Source organism: Sander vitreus, chromosome 14 (genome assembly GCF_031162955.1).
Source record: "Sander vitreus isolate 19-12246 chromosome 14, sanVit1, whole genome shotgun sequence".
NCBI classification, from domain to species: Eukaryota; Metazoa; Chordata; class Actinopteri; order Perciformes; family Percidae; genus Sander; species Sander vitreus.
The window spans coordinates 18,805,891-18,821,215 of NC_135868.1; the positions used below are offsets into that span (position 1 = coordinate 18,805,891).

General features: G+C 41.6%; 2 protein-coding genes across 4 annotated transcripts; both read right to left on the minus strand.

Moving 5' to 3' along the window:
• Positions 1–857: 857 nt before the first annotated feature.
• Positions 858–6,104, minus strand: LOC144528658 (peptidyl-prolyl cis-trans isomerase FKBP14-like). 3 transcript variants are annotated; one of them, XM_078267399.1, is made up of 5 exons: positions 5,783–5,901; positions 3,816–3,933; positions 3,565–3,716; positions 2,490–2,617; positions 858–2,338 (listed from the first exon to the last, which is right to left on the minus strand). In XM_078267399.1, the coding sequence occupies exons 1-5, from the start codon at positions 5,802–5,804 to the stop codon at positions 2,180–2,182; spliced, it is 579 nt and encodes a 192-aa protein (XP_078123525.1). In that variant the 5' UTR covers positions 5,805–5,901; the 3' UTR covers positions 858–2,179. The 3 variants fall into 3 exon arrangements, with proteins under 3 accessions (XP_078123525.1, XP_078123526.1, XP_078123524.1); XM_078267400.1 differs by lacking the exon at positions 5,783–5,901 and adding an exon at positions 4,225–4,389; XM_078267398.1 differs by lacking the exon at positions 3,816–3,933 and having other exon boundaries at positions 5,783–6,104.
• An 860-nt stretch (positions 6,105–6,964) lies between these two features.
• LOC144529462 (uncharacterized) lies at positions 6,965–13,878 on the minus strand. Its single transcript, XM_078268569.1, has 17 exons — positions 13,782–13,878; positions 13,571–13,680; positions 13,329–13,442; positions 13,045–13,089; positions 12,876–12,902; positions 11,522–11,593; positions 11,370–11,432; positions 11,216–11,242; positions 11,078–11,122; positions 10,728–10,763; positions 10,575–10,655; positions 10,085–10,181; positions 9,818–9,957; positions 9,582–9,701; positions 8,443–8,572; positions 7,606–7,708; positions 6,965–7,034 (listed from the first exon to the last, which is right to left on the minus strand). Exons 1-17 carry the CDS (start codon positions 13,876–13,878, stop codon positions 6,965–6,967), a joined length of 1,377 nt encoding a protein of 458 aa, XP_078124695.1.
• Positions 13,879–15,325: the final 1,447 nt, after the last annotated feature.

Sequence of the window (15,325 nt, forward strand, 5' to 3'; positions counted from 1 at the left end):
GTGTGTGTGTGTGTGTGTGTGTGTGTGTGTGTGTGTGTTAAACAGGGTCCCGCCTTATTCTGACTATGTGACCTCTGACCTATTCCAGTGTGGAATGTTTTGAATGTGTGAGGAGGAGGACTCTCCCTACACACACACACACACACACACACACACACACACACACACTCCAGGGACAGTGTCTTCCAGCAGCTATATTTAACACGACTCTTGACACAGTTTGTAAGCATTTCAGTTTCTACAGTATATACAGAAAATAATATTTTGATTTTATGTCATGATCTGTCCCTTTATAGAGTAGCACTTTTGAAATTCTGTATTTAACTCAAAAACATTCTTAAACGCACAGCTCTTTTATAGATACAAACTGTGGTCATCAGCAACAACTGTACAAGAAGAAGCTCCTAGTACTGTATAAATGTTTGACAAAATGCAGTCCAACAATAATTTAAATGTTCAATGTTCGAGCAGAACAACCCTCTCAAGAAGTCATCCGTTTTGGGGAATTCAATGACCTTTGTAGTCACCGTTAGCAGGGAAACCTCATCTTAAACTCAATGTGAAAAACAATTACAGGTTCATAAATCCTTGTACATACAGTGGTGCTCTCCTGTGTTTATGTTATTGTTTTTATAAGTAACAAATGCATCCATAAAAGTGCAGAACAGAATATACTGACATCACAGAATGATGGGAATGCATCTGTTTTGAGTTACACTGTTATGAATAGATAATGGAAGAGGTTTAGCGTTTCCTTTCTTACTGTATTACCAATACTAACACATGTGAAGACAGTGCCACCTGCTGGTTCAATGTGTAAAGTATTACAAGTTGTGACCACCAAATAAACCACAGTATTTTGTTTAAAAAGTTCACTTTATTGATCACGTTGGTTGTAAAAATACATTAAAACTGCCTTGTCTTGATGAATTTGCATCAAGGAACCCTGAAGCTAAGGAAACTGGACAGTCTAGATTCTAGTCGGCACTGTGTGAACATTTCCTGGTTTAAGACTTCTGTATGCAATGTCTCAAAACAGCCTCCAGCACACTGTTAAAAAAAATAGCAGATAGTTTATCCCACGTCATCCTTTCAGACAATTCTTCCTTGGATTGTAACTCGTAGAGAAAATTAATCATTATCACAGAACTCCAAGACACAGTAGGGTCAATTTTAATTTAATCAAAAATCTGAATGAGATTCCATGGATGTTGCAGAGCAGGGCTGAACAATATATCCTTTCAACATTGACATTGCAGTGTACGCATGTGCAAACAGGTGTCTCTAATAATGGCAATGCTGGCTGCATTCCATTTAGGTTTACCAGTGCCAGGGCCTGAGTACGGTGTATGCTGGCTTACTGGGAGCACTTACAGAAAATGAAACTGAGCAATCATGTTCTTGGTTACACCTGCTTTTCCTGCCATGTCAAGTCATCATGTCTGCCATGGAAAACTGATGATCACTGATGTCCTTTAAAAATACACATTTTGAATAGAAATTCAAAATACCATAGTTGGCATTGTCATGACTTAACTCAAATACACACACAAACTAATCAATATGATAACACTTAAGCCTGATTTAATGAAATGACGATTGTTATTTGAAATGGACCGATTTGTTTACCATACAGGGAAAAAATGCAAAAGCACTTTCTTTCCTAATGGACCCACAAAAGGTAAACTACATTGATCTGGTAACATTTTGTAAAGGAAATCAACACTATTTCCATTAAGGGGAATTTTACAGCCAAACTTGGCAACTGTAATCTACTTACATTGCCTGCCCACAGGATGCACTGCCACTACAATCATTTGCTCCGTGTCTGTTACCTCTGATATTTGGTGACAAGGATAACTGCATAACATTTAAATCCTTAATCCTTAAAAAGTGATATGCAAGACAGAGTGGAGAGTGGAATGGGCTCTTGCAGAAGTAAACACAAAAATGTAAACAAAAGTAAAACATCAGTGAAACAAACCCGTCGGCTCAGAGCTCACCACAGGAGGAGTTTACATGTCGCACACAAGACAAACACAATGCGTCTATAAAAATGAATTACTTTTCATGCGGACAATAAAAAAATAAAAATAAAATAAAAGTATTTCCACCAAAAATCAATGACAACTGGAAGATACTATGGGCAAGTGAGTGGTTCGTGGGACTGGGAGAGAATTTAAAGTTCATCGTGTTTGTACGTAAACTCTCGGGACGATATGAAGCCGTCTTTGTTCTCATCCTCTTTGGCAAAGATGTCCTCCACCATGTTCTCGTGTAGAGTGTCGTTGGGAGCGTAGCCGTGACGCTCAAACTCTTTCCTCAGATACACTTTCACCTGGTAGATGGAGTGAGGGCAGGGCGATTAGTGAGACAGGTTGAGAAGAAGAAAACAACAACTTGGAATTTGTGTATCATAGGAGGCGATGGGTAATTAATCTACTTCAAGTCTGAGTGTTTTCTGAAGTGTTTGAAATCCTTGTGTATACCTCATGCTTGGAGAGCCTCCAGTCGTCGTTGAGGTCCATCTCCTGGAAGGACTCGTGTGACCTCGGCCCATTTCTGATCTCAAGCACCTCGATGACGAAGGTCAGTGTGCTTTCAGGTGGGATCTTACCTGAGCAGACAACGCCACAGGGCAAGAGGTCAGCTAAAAACTGAGACTGGCTATCACCTGAGGTTTCTGTCAGAATGCTTCAGTATGAAGAAAACAATTGGTTTGGTTAGTGCTGCAGTAGTCTCACATTTGGCTAGTCCACACAGCATTCCGGGATGGAAAAATGTGCTCTGGTTTATTGGCATTTCTTTAAACCAATCATGATCGTCTTGGGCGGTGCTAAGCACCAGACGGAGCAACGGCGCCTCGTTCGTTCAAAGGTTGTTTTAGTCGTGCGAGAGAAAACTCAGATTGGACAGATAGTCTAGCTAGCTGTCTGGATTTATCCTGCAGAGATCTGAGGAGCAGTTAACCATAGTCCTCATAAATCCACCAGAGTTTAAAATGCCAAGACAAAGAAAGCAGAAGGTAATGGACATCCGGCCGAAATGAAAGACATCCGGCTGAATTTCCGGCGGCACCTGAACAATCCTGGAAGTGGAACGCCGTGGATATGGACTAGTGCTGAAGAAAAGGTACCCCTTGTAACACATTTCAATTTAAAAATGTTAACTTGTGAGTAAATAAGAAACCATGTTGAAAATGTTTCAGAAACAAACCTAGGTTGCATTATTAGTCATATTAAGTCATTCAGGTTGTTGTTATCATGGCACAGAGGAGATAGATGCTATTGGTTAGCGTGGTGTGTGCTTACCAGGACAAAGCAAAGTATTGTTCACATGCTCCATGTTGAGAAAAAGTGGACTAATAGTGCTGAATGAAACCTTCATTCAGCATGGGAGTCCTAGAGTGCCATTCAAAACAAGACAAAGAAGTATAATATACATACATGCATGCATGCATGCATAATATACATAATATTACACACTTTGTAAAACCTCAAGCACTTTTATAAAGACTAGCATCATGCAGTAAAGTTTGCACACATATGGCCACAGCTACAGTACCTTTTCCTTCCTTCCCGTAGGCCAGAGCTGGCGGTATGATGAGTTTCCTCTTCTCTCCAGAACACATGTCCTGCAGGCCTTTATCCCAGCCTTTGATCACTTCTCTGATGCCCAGTGTAAACCACACTGCCTGTTTGTCACCTTCGGTCCGACTGGTGGACATACACAGACATAGAGTGGAGTGTTACAGGTCCGAAAAGGGAAGGACCGTGGGAAGGTCTGGCAGAGATTTTTCGGGGGTGTTAACTTACTCTTTAAAGAATTGAAGAAAATAATGGAAGCAAACTGCCCCCGTTCCACTGGGTAATTCACAGTCACCAACATGACTGTAAACAGCTTTCATTGGGACTTTTTCTTCAGTAGAACAAACTAAGTTCCAGTGGAAAAAAAATAAAATTATTCACAGCTAGGTGTGTGGGGAACACGGTTTTTGTTCAGATGTTGCTTTAGTGTTTTTTCAAATGCCACTTTTCTTCTTCCACTTTCGTGATTAAATTTCAGTTTTTCTGCTTCAATTATATATACACACACACCATACACAAAATCCCCTTCACCTCAATTGTAATGACTTGGTGGCAGAGATGAACATCTTAAAACTTTAGCACATCAAACCAAACCACTAAGAGAAAATATGTATTTTTATAATTTGGCTGAACTGACCCTTTAAAATGTTTTATCATGTAACCCCTAATAGATGGAGGTGTCATGCCAAGATACTTATCCCCGCCAGGATTTGTATCCTCTGCTCGCGGGGAGCGCGCGTGCATTCAGAGCGGAGTTTAACTGCTGCACTTCGAATTCACCTCTTAAATGGAACAAATAGTGACGTGGAAGACTCGACAGGGTTTTCCATAGTAACAACGGTCTCATTTATCTACATAAATACGTTTATTTGTCTGTTACATTAAGGCGACGTGTAAATTGTTAAATGCTTCGTTTATTATTGTGGATTAATCGACCGCGTTTTCCAAAGTTCCATATTGACATGCACCTTAGCTACATAGGCCGACTGATAGGCCTATCTATGTGAGTCATGCAGGTTTATGAACAATATTTTTTCCTCGTCTTTGCTAACCCGTCCCTCCCTGCCCTCTAACGTGATTTCTGTTTCAATTTAATTTAGTTTAATATGGCTTTTCAATTAACCCCTTTGTTCACCTGTCTACCATATAAGTTACATAGGGGATACACAAAATATCAGGCCGTTTTTTCAACTGATATTTTGTGTATCCCCTCCCCTAACATGCAAAGGGTCTGTCCTTAGTTGAAAAAAACGGCCTGATATTTTGTGTATCCCCTATGTAACTTTTGCTAGAAAACAGCAGACATCTCCATATTATATCAGGTTGTTTATTGTGACCTGGTAAACACAGAAAATAACACACATGAGGACAGGACAGACCCTTTGCATGTTAGGGGAAAAAACGGCCTGATATTTTGTGTATCCCCTCTGTAACTTATATGGTAGACAAAGCGGTTAATTGAAAAGCCATATTAAACTAAATTAAATTAAAACAGAAATCACGTTAGAGGGCAGGGAGGGACGGGTTAGCAAAGACGAGGAAAAAATATTGTTCATAAACCTGCATGACTCACATAGATAGGCCTATCAGTCGGCCTATGTAGCTAAGGTGCATGTCAATATGGAACTTTGGAAAACACGGTCGATTAATCAACAATAATAAACGAAGTAAACAATTTACACGTCGCCTTCATTTAGCTAACAGACAAATAAACGTATTTATGTAGATAAATGAGACCCTTTGTTACTATGGAAACCCCTGTCGAGTCTTCCACGTCGTTGTTCCATTTAAGAGGTGAATTCGAAGTGCAGCAGTTAAACTCCGCTCTGAGTGCACGCGCGCTCCCGCAGCCAGGGGATACAAATCCTGGCGGGCACGACAGAGGCGTCACCAAGGAGATTTAACACGCGTGCACTTAGAATGGAGTAGTAACCCGGTAAAAAAAAAAAACACTAGCATTTAAAAGTTTTAATAACAAATGTGTTATTTGCACAAGCAGTTTATTAAAGAGGAGTGATGAAAACAGCAAATTGCTTCCACTAAACGCAGTGAGACGGTAACTTCCGTTGTTAACTGCACACAGGAACCACCAGGAGTACTGTAGGAAAACTTCTTAGCAACTCAGTCCAACTTGAAACTCACATTAGGAGTATAATAAGTCAGTCTAATATGTCAGACATTAAGCATAACGTTACCTGTCATGAAACATGGTCCCATTCTCAAAGTATCCCTGATGATGTACCAGCAGTATGTCTCCGTACTTTGATTTTCGATGACAGAGAAAAGGTCTGTGCAGAACTTCTATGTTCACCTCAGCTTCAGGCAGCTTCCCCCCGCTAACAGACAGCAGCAGCAGCAGCAGGCAGGAGCACAAGCAGCTCAGCACGGTCAGCAGCATGCTGCCACGTTCAAACCTTACGAAGAAACCGCACGACAAACAGCTAACTAAAATGTTTGAGCAAATTTTGAGAACCAGCAGCGACGCGCGTGCAGTTGATCCTCTACGTGGCAGTGACGTTTCATCATACGTGTTGTTGCAGGAAGTTTGCCTTTGATTGGTTTCCTGAACAAAAAGAAAACGCCCACAAATGCTCCCTGACAGATCCCCTTTGGAGAACTCTGAAGTGTTGGCCTAATAGCTTTATTAGTGTACAGTGTTTAATGAACATTACAGTCATGCAGGTAGATTATCCACTAATCAAATTGTACTAAATTCATTTCATAGTCATTTTGTAACTGAGCAGTTTCTTCATGCTGCTGCAATAATAATAGGTATTATTGTTGCAGTATGACATCCGTTCAAGAGGGCCACACTTTGACTAGTACATTTACAGCACTGGGTAAAGCAGTCCACTGTGTTCTGGTACATATTTACATGCAATATCACAGCATTGCTTTTCATTATACATGTTTTCTAAAACATTGCACAGGAATAAATACATTTACACAATCTTGATTTGCATACTACAGTATATATAGTATCAATAATAGAAGTGCCTCTTTTGCAAAAAAGGCTCTTTTTTTTCTTACAAAAGTAGTTCAGAATACAGCTTATTTTTGCATTAACAGTCAGCAAGTCATACACATTGTAACTATTTCATATGATACAATCATTAAATCATTAAAATGTTCCACAGCATCACATGTGTCCATAACAGTGCTGGAGCCGTAGTGACAGTAACAGGAAGCTGCTCCCTGAGGCCAGTGATAGAATTTAACCTCCAGGGGAGAGACAGTCGATTCAAAGCTGACTCCCATGACTTCTCATGGCTCAGAGCAGCCAGTGATTTTTTTTTAAGGGGCAAGACTTCAGTACAAATCTGAAATGTAACCCCCGTGATCACAAAGAGGAACTGCAAAGTTGCAGATTTTCCAGTTCAGGTGAAATACTTGCAACCAGTGGAATCAATGAGGCAAGATTCGGTGCAACGGAGCTGCCCAAAGGACCTGCAGAAGACACGGAAAATTATTTTTAAGAAGTGCAACTGATTGCGCTACGTGTATACTTATATTTACGCTCAGTACCTTCCCAGGTTATGCAGCACACCTCCAAATTTCCACTATTTTGTTCTTTATTAAAGGAATAGTTCAAAATGTAGGGAACTACACTTATTTGCTTTCTTGCAGAGAGCTTGATGAGAAGATAAACACCCCTCTCAAAGCTAACAGTGGTATCCATCTTCGCAAATCTCAAGCAAGAAAGCGTTTAACTATTTCTTAAAGCTTAAGTATAAAGCATGCAGAGTTGGGTGATTTAGGCATCTAAAACATTGTACAGTCGGTGGTGCCAGGATGATGCACCATCATCTCTGAATTGTTTCAAAGTACATTAGTTCATTCAAATGACCTTTACAATCCTTAGATGGGTGCAGTATAAATGTGCTGCTGACTAAAAAGGAACTGCATTGTGCTACCTTGGCATAGAAGATCTTTAATTAATAGCAAGGTTCCCAAATAAATGGACACTGAGTGTACAGCATGTTTCTGTATGCACGCTGAATGCTGCCAGTGAACATACCCAGGAAGATAGGATTTGCAGGTCTGATAACCAAAGTCCTTTCCATCACACTCCTCAATGCCATCATGTTTGTAGCCATCTCCACAGTAGGCCCACTTACAGTCTGAAGTGATGAAAGGAAAGGAGATGAGTTGAATGTAGTGGCAGAGGTAGGAGAGAGCAAGGGAGGGAAGGGGGAGAGAAGACGTTACTCATTGCTTTGGCACTGCTGTGTGTTTCAGTGATGCCAATACAGCATTTTGCTGCTAATTTAATTGAACAGAGCAGAAGAGGGAAGTGAGAGGATGGCAGGGTGAGATTAATGAAAGATCAAGGAAAGGTTTCACAGTGTGTACTGCTTTTATCCTCTATCATGTGAGTGTAGACTCTGTGGTGCACTGGAGCTCTAGCAGGGCATCTCATGAGCAGCTGGGTATGTGACAGCATGCTGGTGTTTGTGCAGCAAAAGACTAACCTTTATATTTGAAGAATTTATTTTTTCCCACTAACATAAATTGTTTTTTGTTTTTTTTGTAAAGATAATTTTTTAGGCATTTTTAGGCCTTTATTTCCGACAGAACAGCTTAGACCTGAAATGGGAGAGAGAGGGGGAATGACATGCAGCAAAGGGCCGCAGCCTCCGAGCCTCCATACATGGGTGCGCGCTCCACCAGGCGAGCCACCCAGGCGCCCACATAAATCGTTTTTTTTAATCTTAATTCTTGTTGCACTGTATTTCATTACATAAAGGTGTATTAGAATAACTGTCTGTAGATCATTTTTACCTTTTCTTTATATCTCTACATTACTGGGCATGTGTGCATGTGTTCAACTGAGCAAGAGATGCATGTAACTCACTGAGACAAGCATCTGTGACAATCTGGTTTCCATCATCACACTCCTCTCCGTGCTGAGCCTGCACCTTTCCGTCCCCACACACACCGACTCTGTCCGGGACTTTCTCTGTGGACTGGAAGGGCTGGAAGGGCTAGACAAGGAAACAAACGCTAATTTGACATTTCAGTCAATAAGAAATCTTAGCTTTAGTGTCAATTAAAAATAAGGCTAGGTTTTATTAGGTGGAAAAGTGAATGTTTTATGTAACCTGGTACATACAGTAGATGTCAACCAAATGTAGCCCAGTTTGACCAAAGAAATCTTAACTCAAGGTCCACTTATTAGCTTTTTCCACTACTTTTCAACTACATCTCATGGTCTTCCTCAGCAGATGGAATTTGTTCAGTTCATGCAATACATGGATATACATAGATGTTTTGATGACAACCAGAGCCATCTCTGTGACAAATGCTGAGCGAACTCCAGCCACTCAGAAAGACTGTGGGAAAGCTCCTAAAAAAAGCCAGTAAGTGGACCTTGAGTTTTTTTTGTCGAAACTATGTTTCTAAGGGTAAAAAATAAAACTTTTACGCTCAAATGTGGTCCAGTTTTAGCTTAGAGCAGAGATATTCAACAGGGGGTCCGTGACCCCTAGAGGGTCCTCAGAGTTAGTGCAGGGGGGACATTAGTGCATTATGTCTAAAAAATAGTGTTTTGGAAGTTTGTTTTTTCAAAAAAAAGATAAAGAAAAGATACATTAAAATAATTCTTACATTTTAACAGCAAAGATAAATTGGCCTATTTGTGGGGAAAAAAACATTTAATTTACACATTGGACATAAGCTTACTATAGGTAAGGTAGCCATACAGTTAAGCTTAAGGATTCACAGCCATTCATTTTCATCCATCCGGCCCAGTTTAATGCAATTTAATAATATACATTAGGCTACATGTAGTTGGGGGTCTCTCTTTCAGCTAAGGGGTCCTTGGCCTAAAAACGTTGAAGATCTCTGGCCTAGAAGCATAGACGTGAGCTGTAAATGATCAATTATGTGCTCATTGGCTTCTGTTTGAAAACATATCTCACTGGTTATTTAAAAATCTGTAGTTTTACAGCTCAGTGTTGCAATTACAGTACACAACACTCTAATAGCCATCACCTGTATGGGCTTCCATCCCTCTTTATCTTTGAAGTAGAGCAACCGCTGATCCTTCCTGAATACTATTGCATTGTCTAGGCGTACACGGTCCATCTCCTCCTCACTGTTTACCACAAATATCTGCACAGACATATACAGGAATAAGTGAAAGCTGATGAGAAATAATTGATTCAGTGTGAACATGGATTCAGTTTGGGTAGTTATATTTTAAGGACGCCGTTTGAGTGGGGTCTTACTGCAGGGACTTTATTGAGGCCGCCCCGTTGAGTGTAGCTTCCGAAAGGAGCATTATTTGCACCAAGAGTGGAATCACAGTCACAGCGACCTGCTGGACCTGGAGGACCCTTCTCTCCCTTTTCCCCGACTAGATAGAGACCTGCAAAACCACAAAAATGTATGACAAATATGAGGGGTTAAGACACACACAAACGCCTACTTTGATATTATACATTGTAGACTGTAATTTGAGGCTGATGTCTGAGTAAATGTGTGAGTTACTGTACCTGAGGCGGGTGCACCAGGTGGCCCTGGATGGCCGTTTGGACCTGGGGGTCCTTGGGGGCCCATGACACCTGGGGCTCCAGTGTGGCCCTTCATGCCCTGTGCAAGCCAGGCAACGTCCCATTAGAAATCACACACACACACACACACACACACACACACACACACACACACACACACACACACACACACACACACACACACAAACACAGAAGGGGACCTACATGCCACTGCCACTTTGTGCATAGCTGTGATAATCTAGTCCATGGAAAAAGAAATGTGTGTGTGTTTGTGTGCATATATGAATGTGTGAACTGATGCCAAAGACACCGAAGCCTCTATGGAAGTCTATACTTAGAGCTGGAAGTATAACTTGAGTGACTGAATTAGCCAGTGAGAGGATGTTCGAGAGGAAGAGCAGAGTGTTAGCGCACACACCAGGATTAAGTGATGCTGCCAGGATGTGCATCATTCTTCCTCATCTTTCCTCACCTGTTTGCCTCTCTTCCCAGGCCGTCCAGTAGGCCCTCTTTTCCCTATGACTCCTGGCTCTCCCTTTGGTCCCTGCTCACCCTGGGAAAGGAGTTGAGTAATAATTAGTTTAAATCAGATTCTTTACTGTCCTCATTATTGAATCATTCTTACCTTCTGTCCAAGCATCCCAGGCAAACCAATGGAACCCTGCATAGAGACAAAATGAGACCTTGATGTGAGAAAAGTAATTATCTCAGCAGAGCAGGCACTCATAAAATGTGTAATGTTAATTTAATCTGTCTCTGAGCTTGAAATGTCGGGACGTGAATGAACCACTTTGGAATTTAACCAGTAAACTATTGTAAAGTTTTTCACTGCCTAGACAAATGATAAGGTCCAATATAACACAGCATGAGGTGAAGTGTTCATAGTCAAAGCCAAGCATACATGGGCTTTAAAGAGTTACACAACACAGCATTTTAATGATCTACGATAAAATAAAAAGCCATTTCTCCACCAACCTTATCGCCTTTTGGTCCTGCTGCTCCAGGGTCACCATAGCTGCCCTTTAAAAAAAGGAGAGAAACATGAAATGGAGGATTTAATAGTTTAGTAGTTAAAGTAAACGTGTGCACTGTGAGAATTTATTCTGAATTTACCTTATCTCCTTTATAACCGGGAAAACCCTAAAAAAAAACACATGAGGAATATAACAGCAGATAATGATGGTCAATGAAAAACTCTTATATATATGTTTGTATACTCCAAACATATACATAATTGTGTGTATGATGCAGTAAAGAGATGACTAACCTTTGGCCCTGGTGGTCCCCTCAGTCCTGGTAATCCCATGAGTCCTGGGTCCCCTTTCTCTCCCTTAAGAAAAACCATACATACATGAGGGTTCATTTTGTTTTTCTGATATATACATTCATGTAAAACCTCAAGACAGTACAGAGACTTACCTGGGGTCCCTCTGGACCACGCCATCCTGGTAGCCCTGGTTTCCCTGGGAGGCCTGGAGCTCCTGTACGACCCTATGCACAAACACAATCAGTGCCAGCACTTATGCAAAATAATTATACATTTTCTGACCCCTTTTGCTGAAAAAGTGACAGGAAGCAGTCTCTTGCTTTAAATTGCTTGAAAGATTTTTGGCGACAGACTCCATTTCTTTTTGAGTATTACTGTAATGGTCGGATCTTCAACAGCAGGACGTTTTAACCTTGTTCTCTTAAATAAAATCTCACTTGCATTTTGATTTAAGACATTACTTAAACAGGTTTACATGCTGGACTATTTTTTGGCCCGGTTACTGACTTCCTGGAGTCTCTGCTCATTGCCTGCCATCTTCTCATCTAACATCGGGAAGAAAGCAAATAGGTGTATGTTCCAAAGTGTCAAGCTCGTCCTTTAAATTTTGACTAATTTCTGCTTTTGTACTTTGTTATATATGCTGATGATCTGCAACTTTTTCTGTCCGTCAAGATGCTTCTTTCATGGCCCTGTTTCCTCTGAGTAACCAGGTTAAATATGGGTCAGAGACAAATAAGCATGTCGAAACTGACCTCCTATGACTTCCAAGTCGGACATGACAGAGGATAAAAACTTGCATGCAAAGCTTTAACAATGCCACTGAGATTGACTAATTAGTGGACAGGAATAAAAGTTTATTCAATCTTGCGCTATCGCCAGTTCCCTGCAATCAGGAGACTCAGATGTGTTAAACAACCTACACTTCTCTGTGACGCCTGGGCGAGTCTCCCAGAGCTGCTGCCATGCTAGCAGCGTGCTCTCATTTAGTTGCCTGTCATTAAAACAGCAGCCTGTTGAGACCCCATGGACATGCTGCTGTGTGGAGTGATTTATCACGGAGACCAAAAGCACTTAGGGAGATTAAAGTGCAGAAGTGGAGTGCTGGAGAGCCTGGATCAGCAGGACTGAGGTCCAGTACGAGGGCTAATGGAGCCAGGCCAAGGAAAGGAGGAGAGAGAGAAGGTAAAAGCAGAGGGAAAGGAAAGAAGAGGGGGATGATAGAGAGGTTGAGGAGCAGTAGGATGACTGGAGACATCCAGGGATGTGATCAAGCTTTGCTATGTGGCTAAAGCGGCTACTGAAACTAATGTAGCATGACCCATTTAGCAGCTGCTGAAGATATTCTGAGCACATCAATAGACAAATCACATCACAGAGATTGAGGATGCATGGAGGGGACAGCGGAGAGAGAAATCCAGATCCCATTATTCCAAGGACAAGCAAGATGGACCAGAGAGAGATGAATGAGAGAACACGCCATGCAGGAGGGGAGGAGCGGCTCACCTTTGACCCTGGACGTCCAATTTCTCCCTGGAGGAGGACAAATGGGGGGGGTGTAGCACTCATTAGAGCAGAGAGGAACACAAGGACATATGCACAAATACTTCTACAGCAAAATAAATTAAACATAATTTGACCTATAAAAACAAAAACAACAAAAATAGAAACACACCTTCTCCCCTTTTGGTCCTCTTATGCCGGGTAATCCATTGTGACCCTGAACAATGACACAACATTTATATCCAGCTCACATATTCTAATAGAACATGGCACATTTGTAGAAAAATCAATACTATAAAGGTCATTTTCATTTCCATTTAACAAATATTCCCATCTACTGTCTTTAAATGGCTACAGCAGGCTGATGGATGTACTATGATTTCATCGGACTGGAAAGTGGCGCACGCCCTGATGTAAGGTTTCAAACATATGTAGTATTTTAAAAAAGGACCTTACCTCTGGGCCCCTGGGTCCTGGAGGTCCAGGTAAACACCCAGGCATCACAGGTTTTTGTTTTTCCTGTACCTCTCGTCCAGAAACACTTGGCTCTAACATGCCAATACCATCCGTCTGTCAAACATGCACAAAATCCAACAGAATAGGGTATCAATCAGTGTCCCATACTGTGAGCATACAAATGTGTTTAAATGAGTTGTATTTATGCAAGCAGGTGTGTGAGTGTGTTTGTGAACATCTACGGTAATGCCCCGCTTCCACTGGTGAGGTGGCGGAGGGAAGAGCGGCGGGGGAGGCGGTGACATGAGACAACAGGGGTCAAATGTCAACGGCTCTTCCAGAAACCTGAGAGCTGAGAGGAAGACAGACGAGGCACAGTGGTGAAAGGCACACGCAACATGTGTTTCTTCTGTTATGTGACACTCAGTCGTACAATTCACTCACACGACTTACCTGAGCGGGCTGAGAGGATGCTGTCCATGTAAGAGTGACGGGCCCACACAGAACACAGAAGAATGTGGAAGGACACTGCAAGTTTGGCCAGATCCATCATGACGGATTTACTTTCCCTACAGCACACACACACACACACACACACACACACACACACACACACACACACACACTCTATTTCTGCTGAGCTTAATGCAGTTACTGGCAGCTGTCATTTGTCCTTATTGCCAGAGGGTGTCTATTTGATCACACCCTTAACCTCAGTCCTCTGAAGTCTCTCTCTCTCTCTCTTCCCCCCCTCAAAGCATAATAAACTTGTTGCAGCTCCACACTGCAGCAGATGCAGCCACCGCTGTAATTCCACCTTGCATCAGCCACTTTCAGCCTTGTGCCAGAATTAGAATTAGATGGGTGGCCGGGGGCTGTCACTCAGGCTTATTATGACTTCTGCCACTTTATGACAGAAGTCATAGTAACAGTAGCCTGTAACGGCTGTTACAGGTTCATTCACACAAACATTTCCAGTATGCTCATATTTCATAATGGTAGTATGGACGCAAGAAGATGTTAGAAATCCTAAAAAATGATAATCCCGTGTTGAACCACGTGCAGAAAATATGCAGCACCTGGTTCAATCAGTAATTCATAGGCTATCTTCAATAATATGATTTAACATTTTCCATGTTATCTAATTAAACGTACATAATGCCATAATGTCCTGATGATCCAGATGCGTTAAATAGAAACAATGTCATCTACAACCATGGCTAATGCACAAGATCCCCCTTACCTTCAACTTGAAATTGTGCCGCACTTGTAGAAACGCTGTCTGGCGCTCCTCTAACCTAGATGAAATGCGCTGTGTGCAGCCCCACAGTCTGTGACTCCTCTGGCATTTGGCGTGCTGTAGCCAATCTGGACCGCTAATAAATCTGATTCACTTATCGACCCTCTTCTTTCCCTCCGCCAGTCAATAACAACACAATTGAGGAGGGAGGACCTTTTTTTTCTCCCGGCGCTAAATGCCCAGCAGAGGCCACTGAGTGGAGCCAACACAGCGGTAGCAGCTCAGTCTCAGTGGGTCTGGATCAGAGCCTCATTAACTCTTGTCTGGTGTCTTCTGGATCGACTGCAGTGCAGCTGGCCGAATAGCTGGGATGGCAACATTTTAAGTCGGCATGCTTACACTCATTTGGCACGTTTGACGTCTACAGTGGTGCTGATGCTCTCCTCTGCAGTAAAATGGCGACCTCTGCTGGCTGTTTTAGTTTATAAACGCAATAATAGTAAAGTCAATGTTCCTTTAAAGGCCTATGAATACATTTTTTTTTAAATCTTTTTAACTGTATTTTAAAGCCTTTTATAATCATGTTGTTGATGTTGGCCCTTCTTTATTGTATTGTGTTAATATGTGGTGAAGCCAAAGACGCTACAGATAATAAAGCCTAACTAACTAACTAACTAACTAACTAACTAACTAACTAACTAACTAACTAAATACAAGTAGGCCTAAGCAAAATGAATACAATATTAAATACAAACAT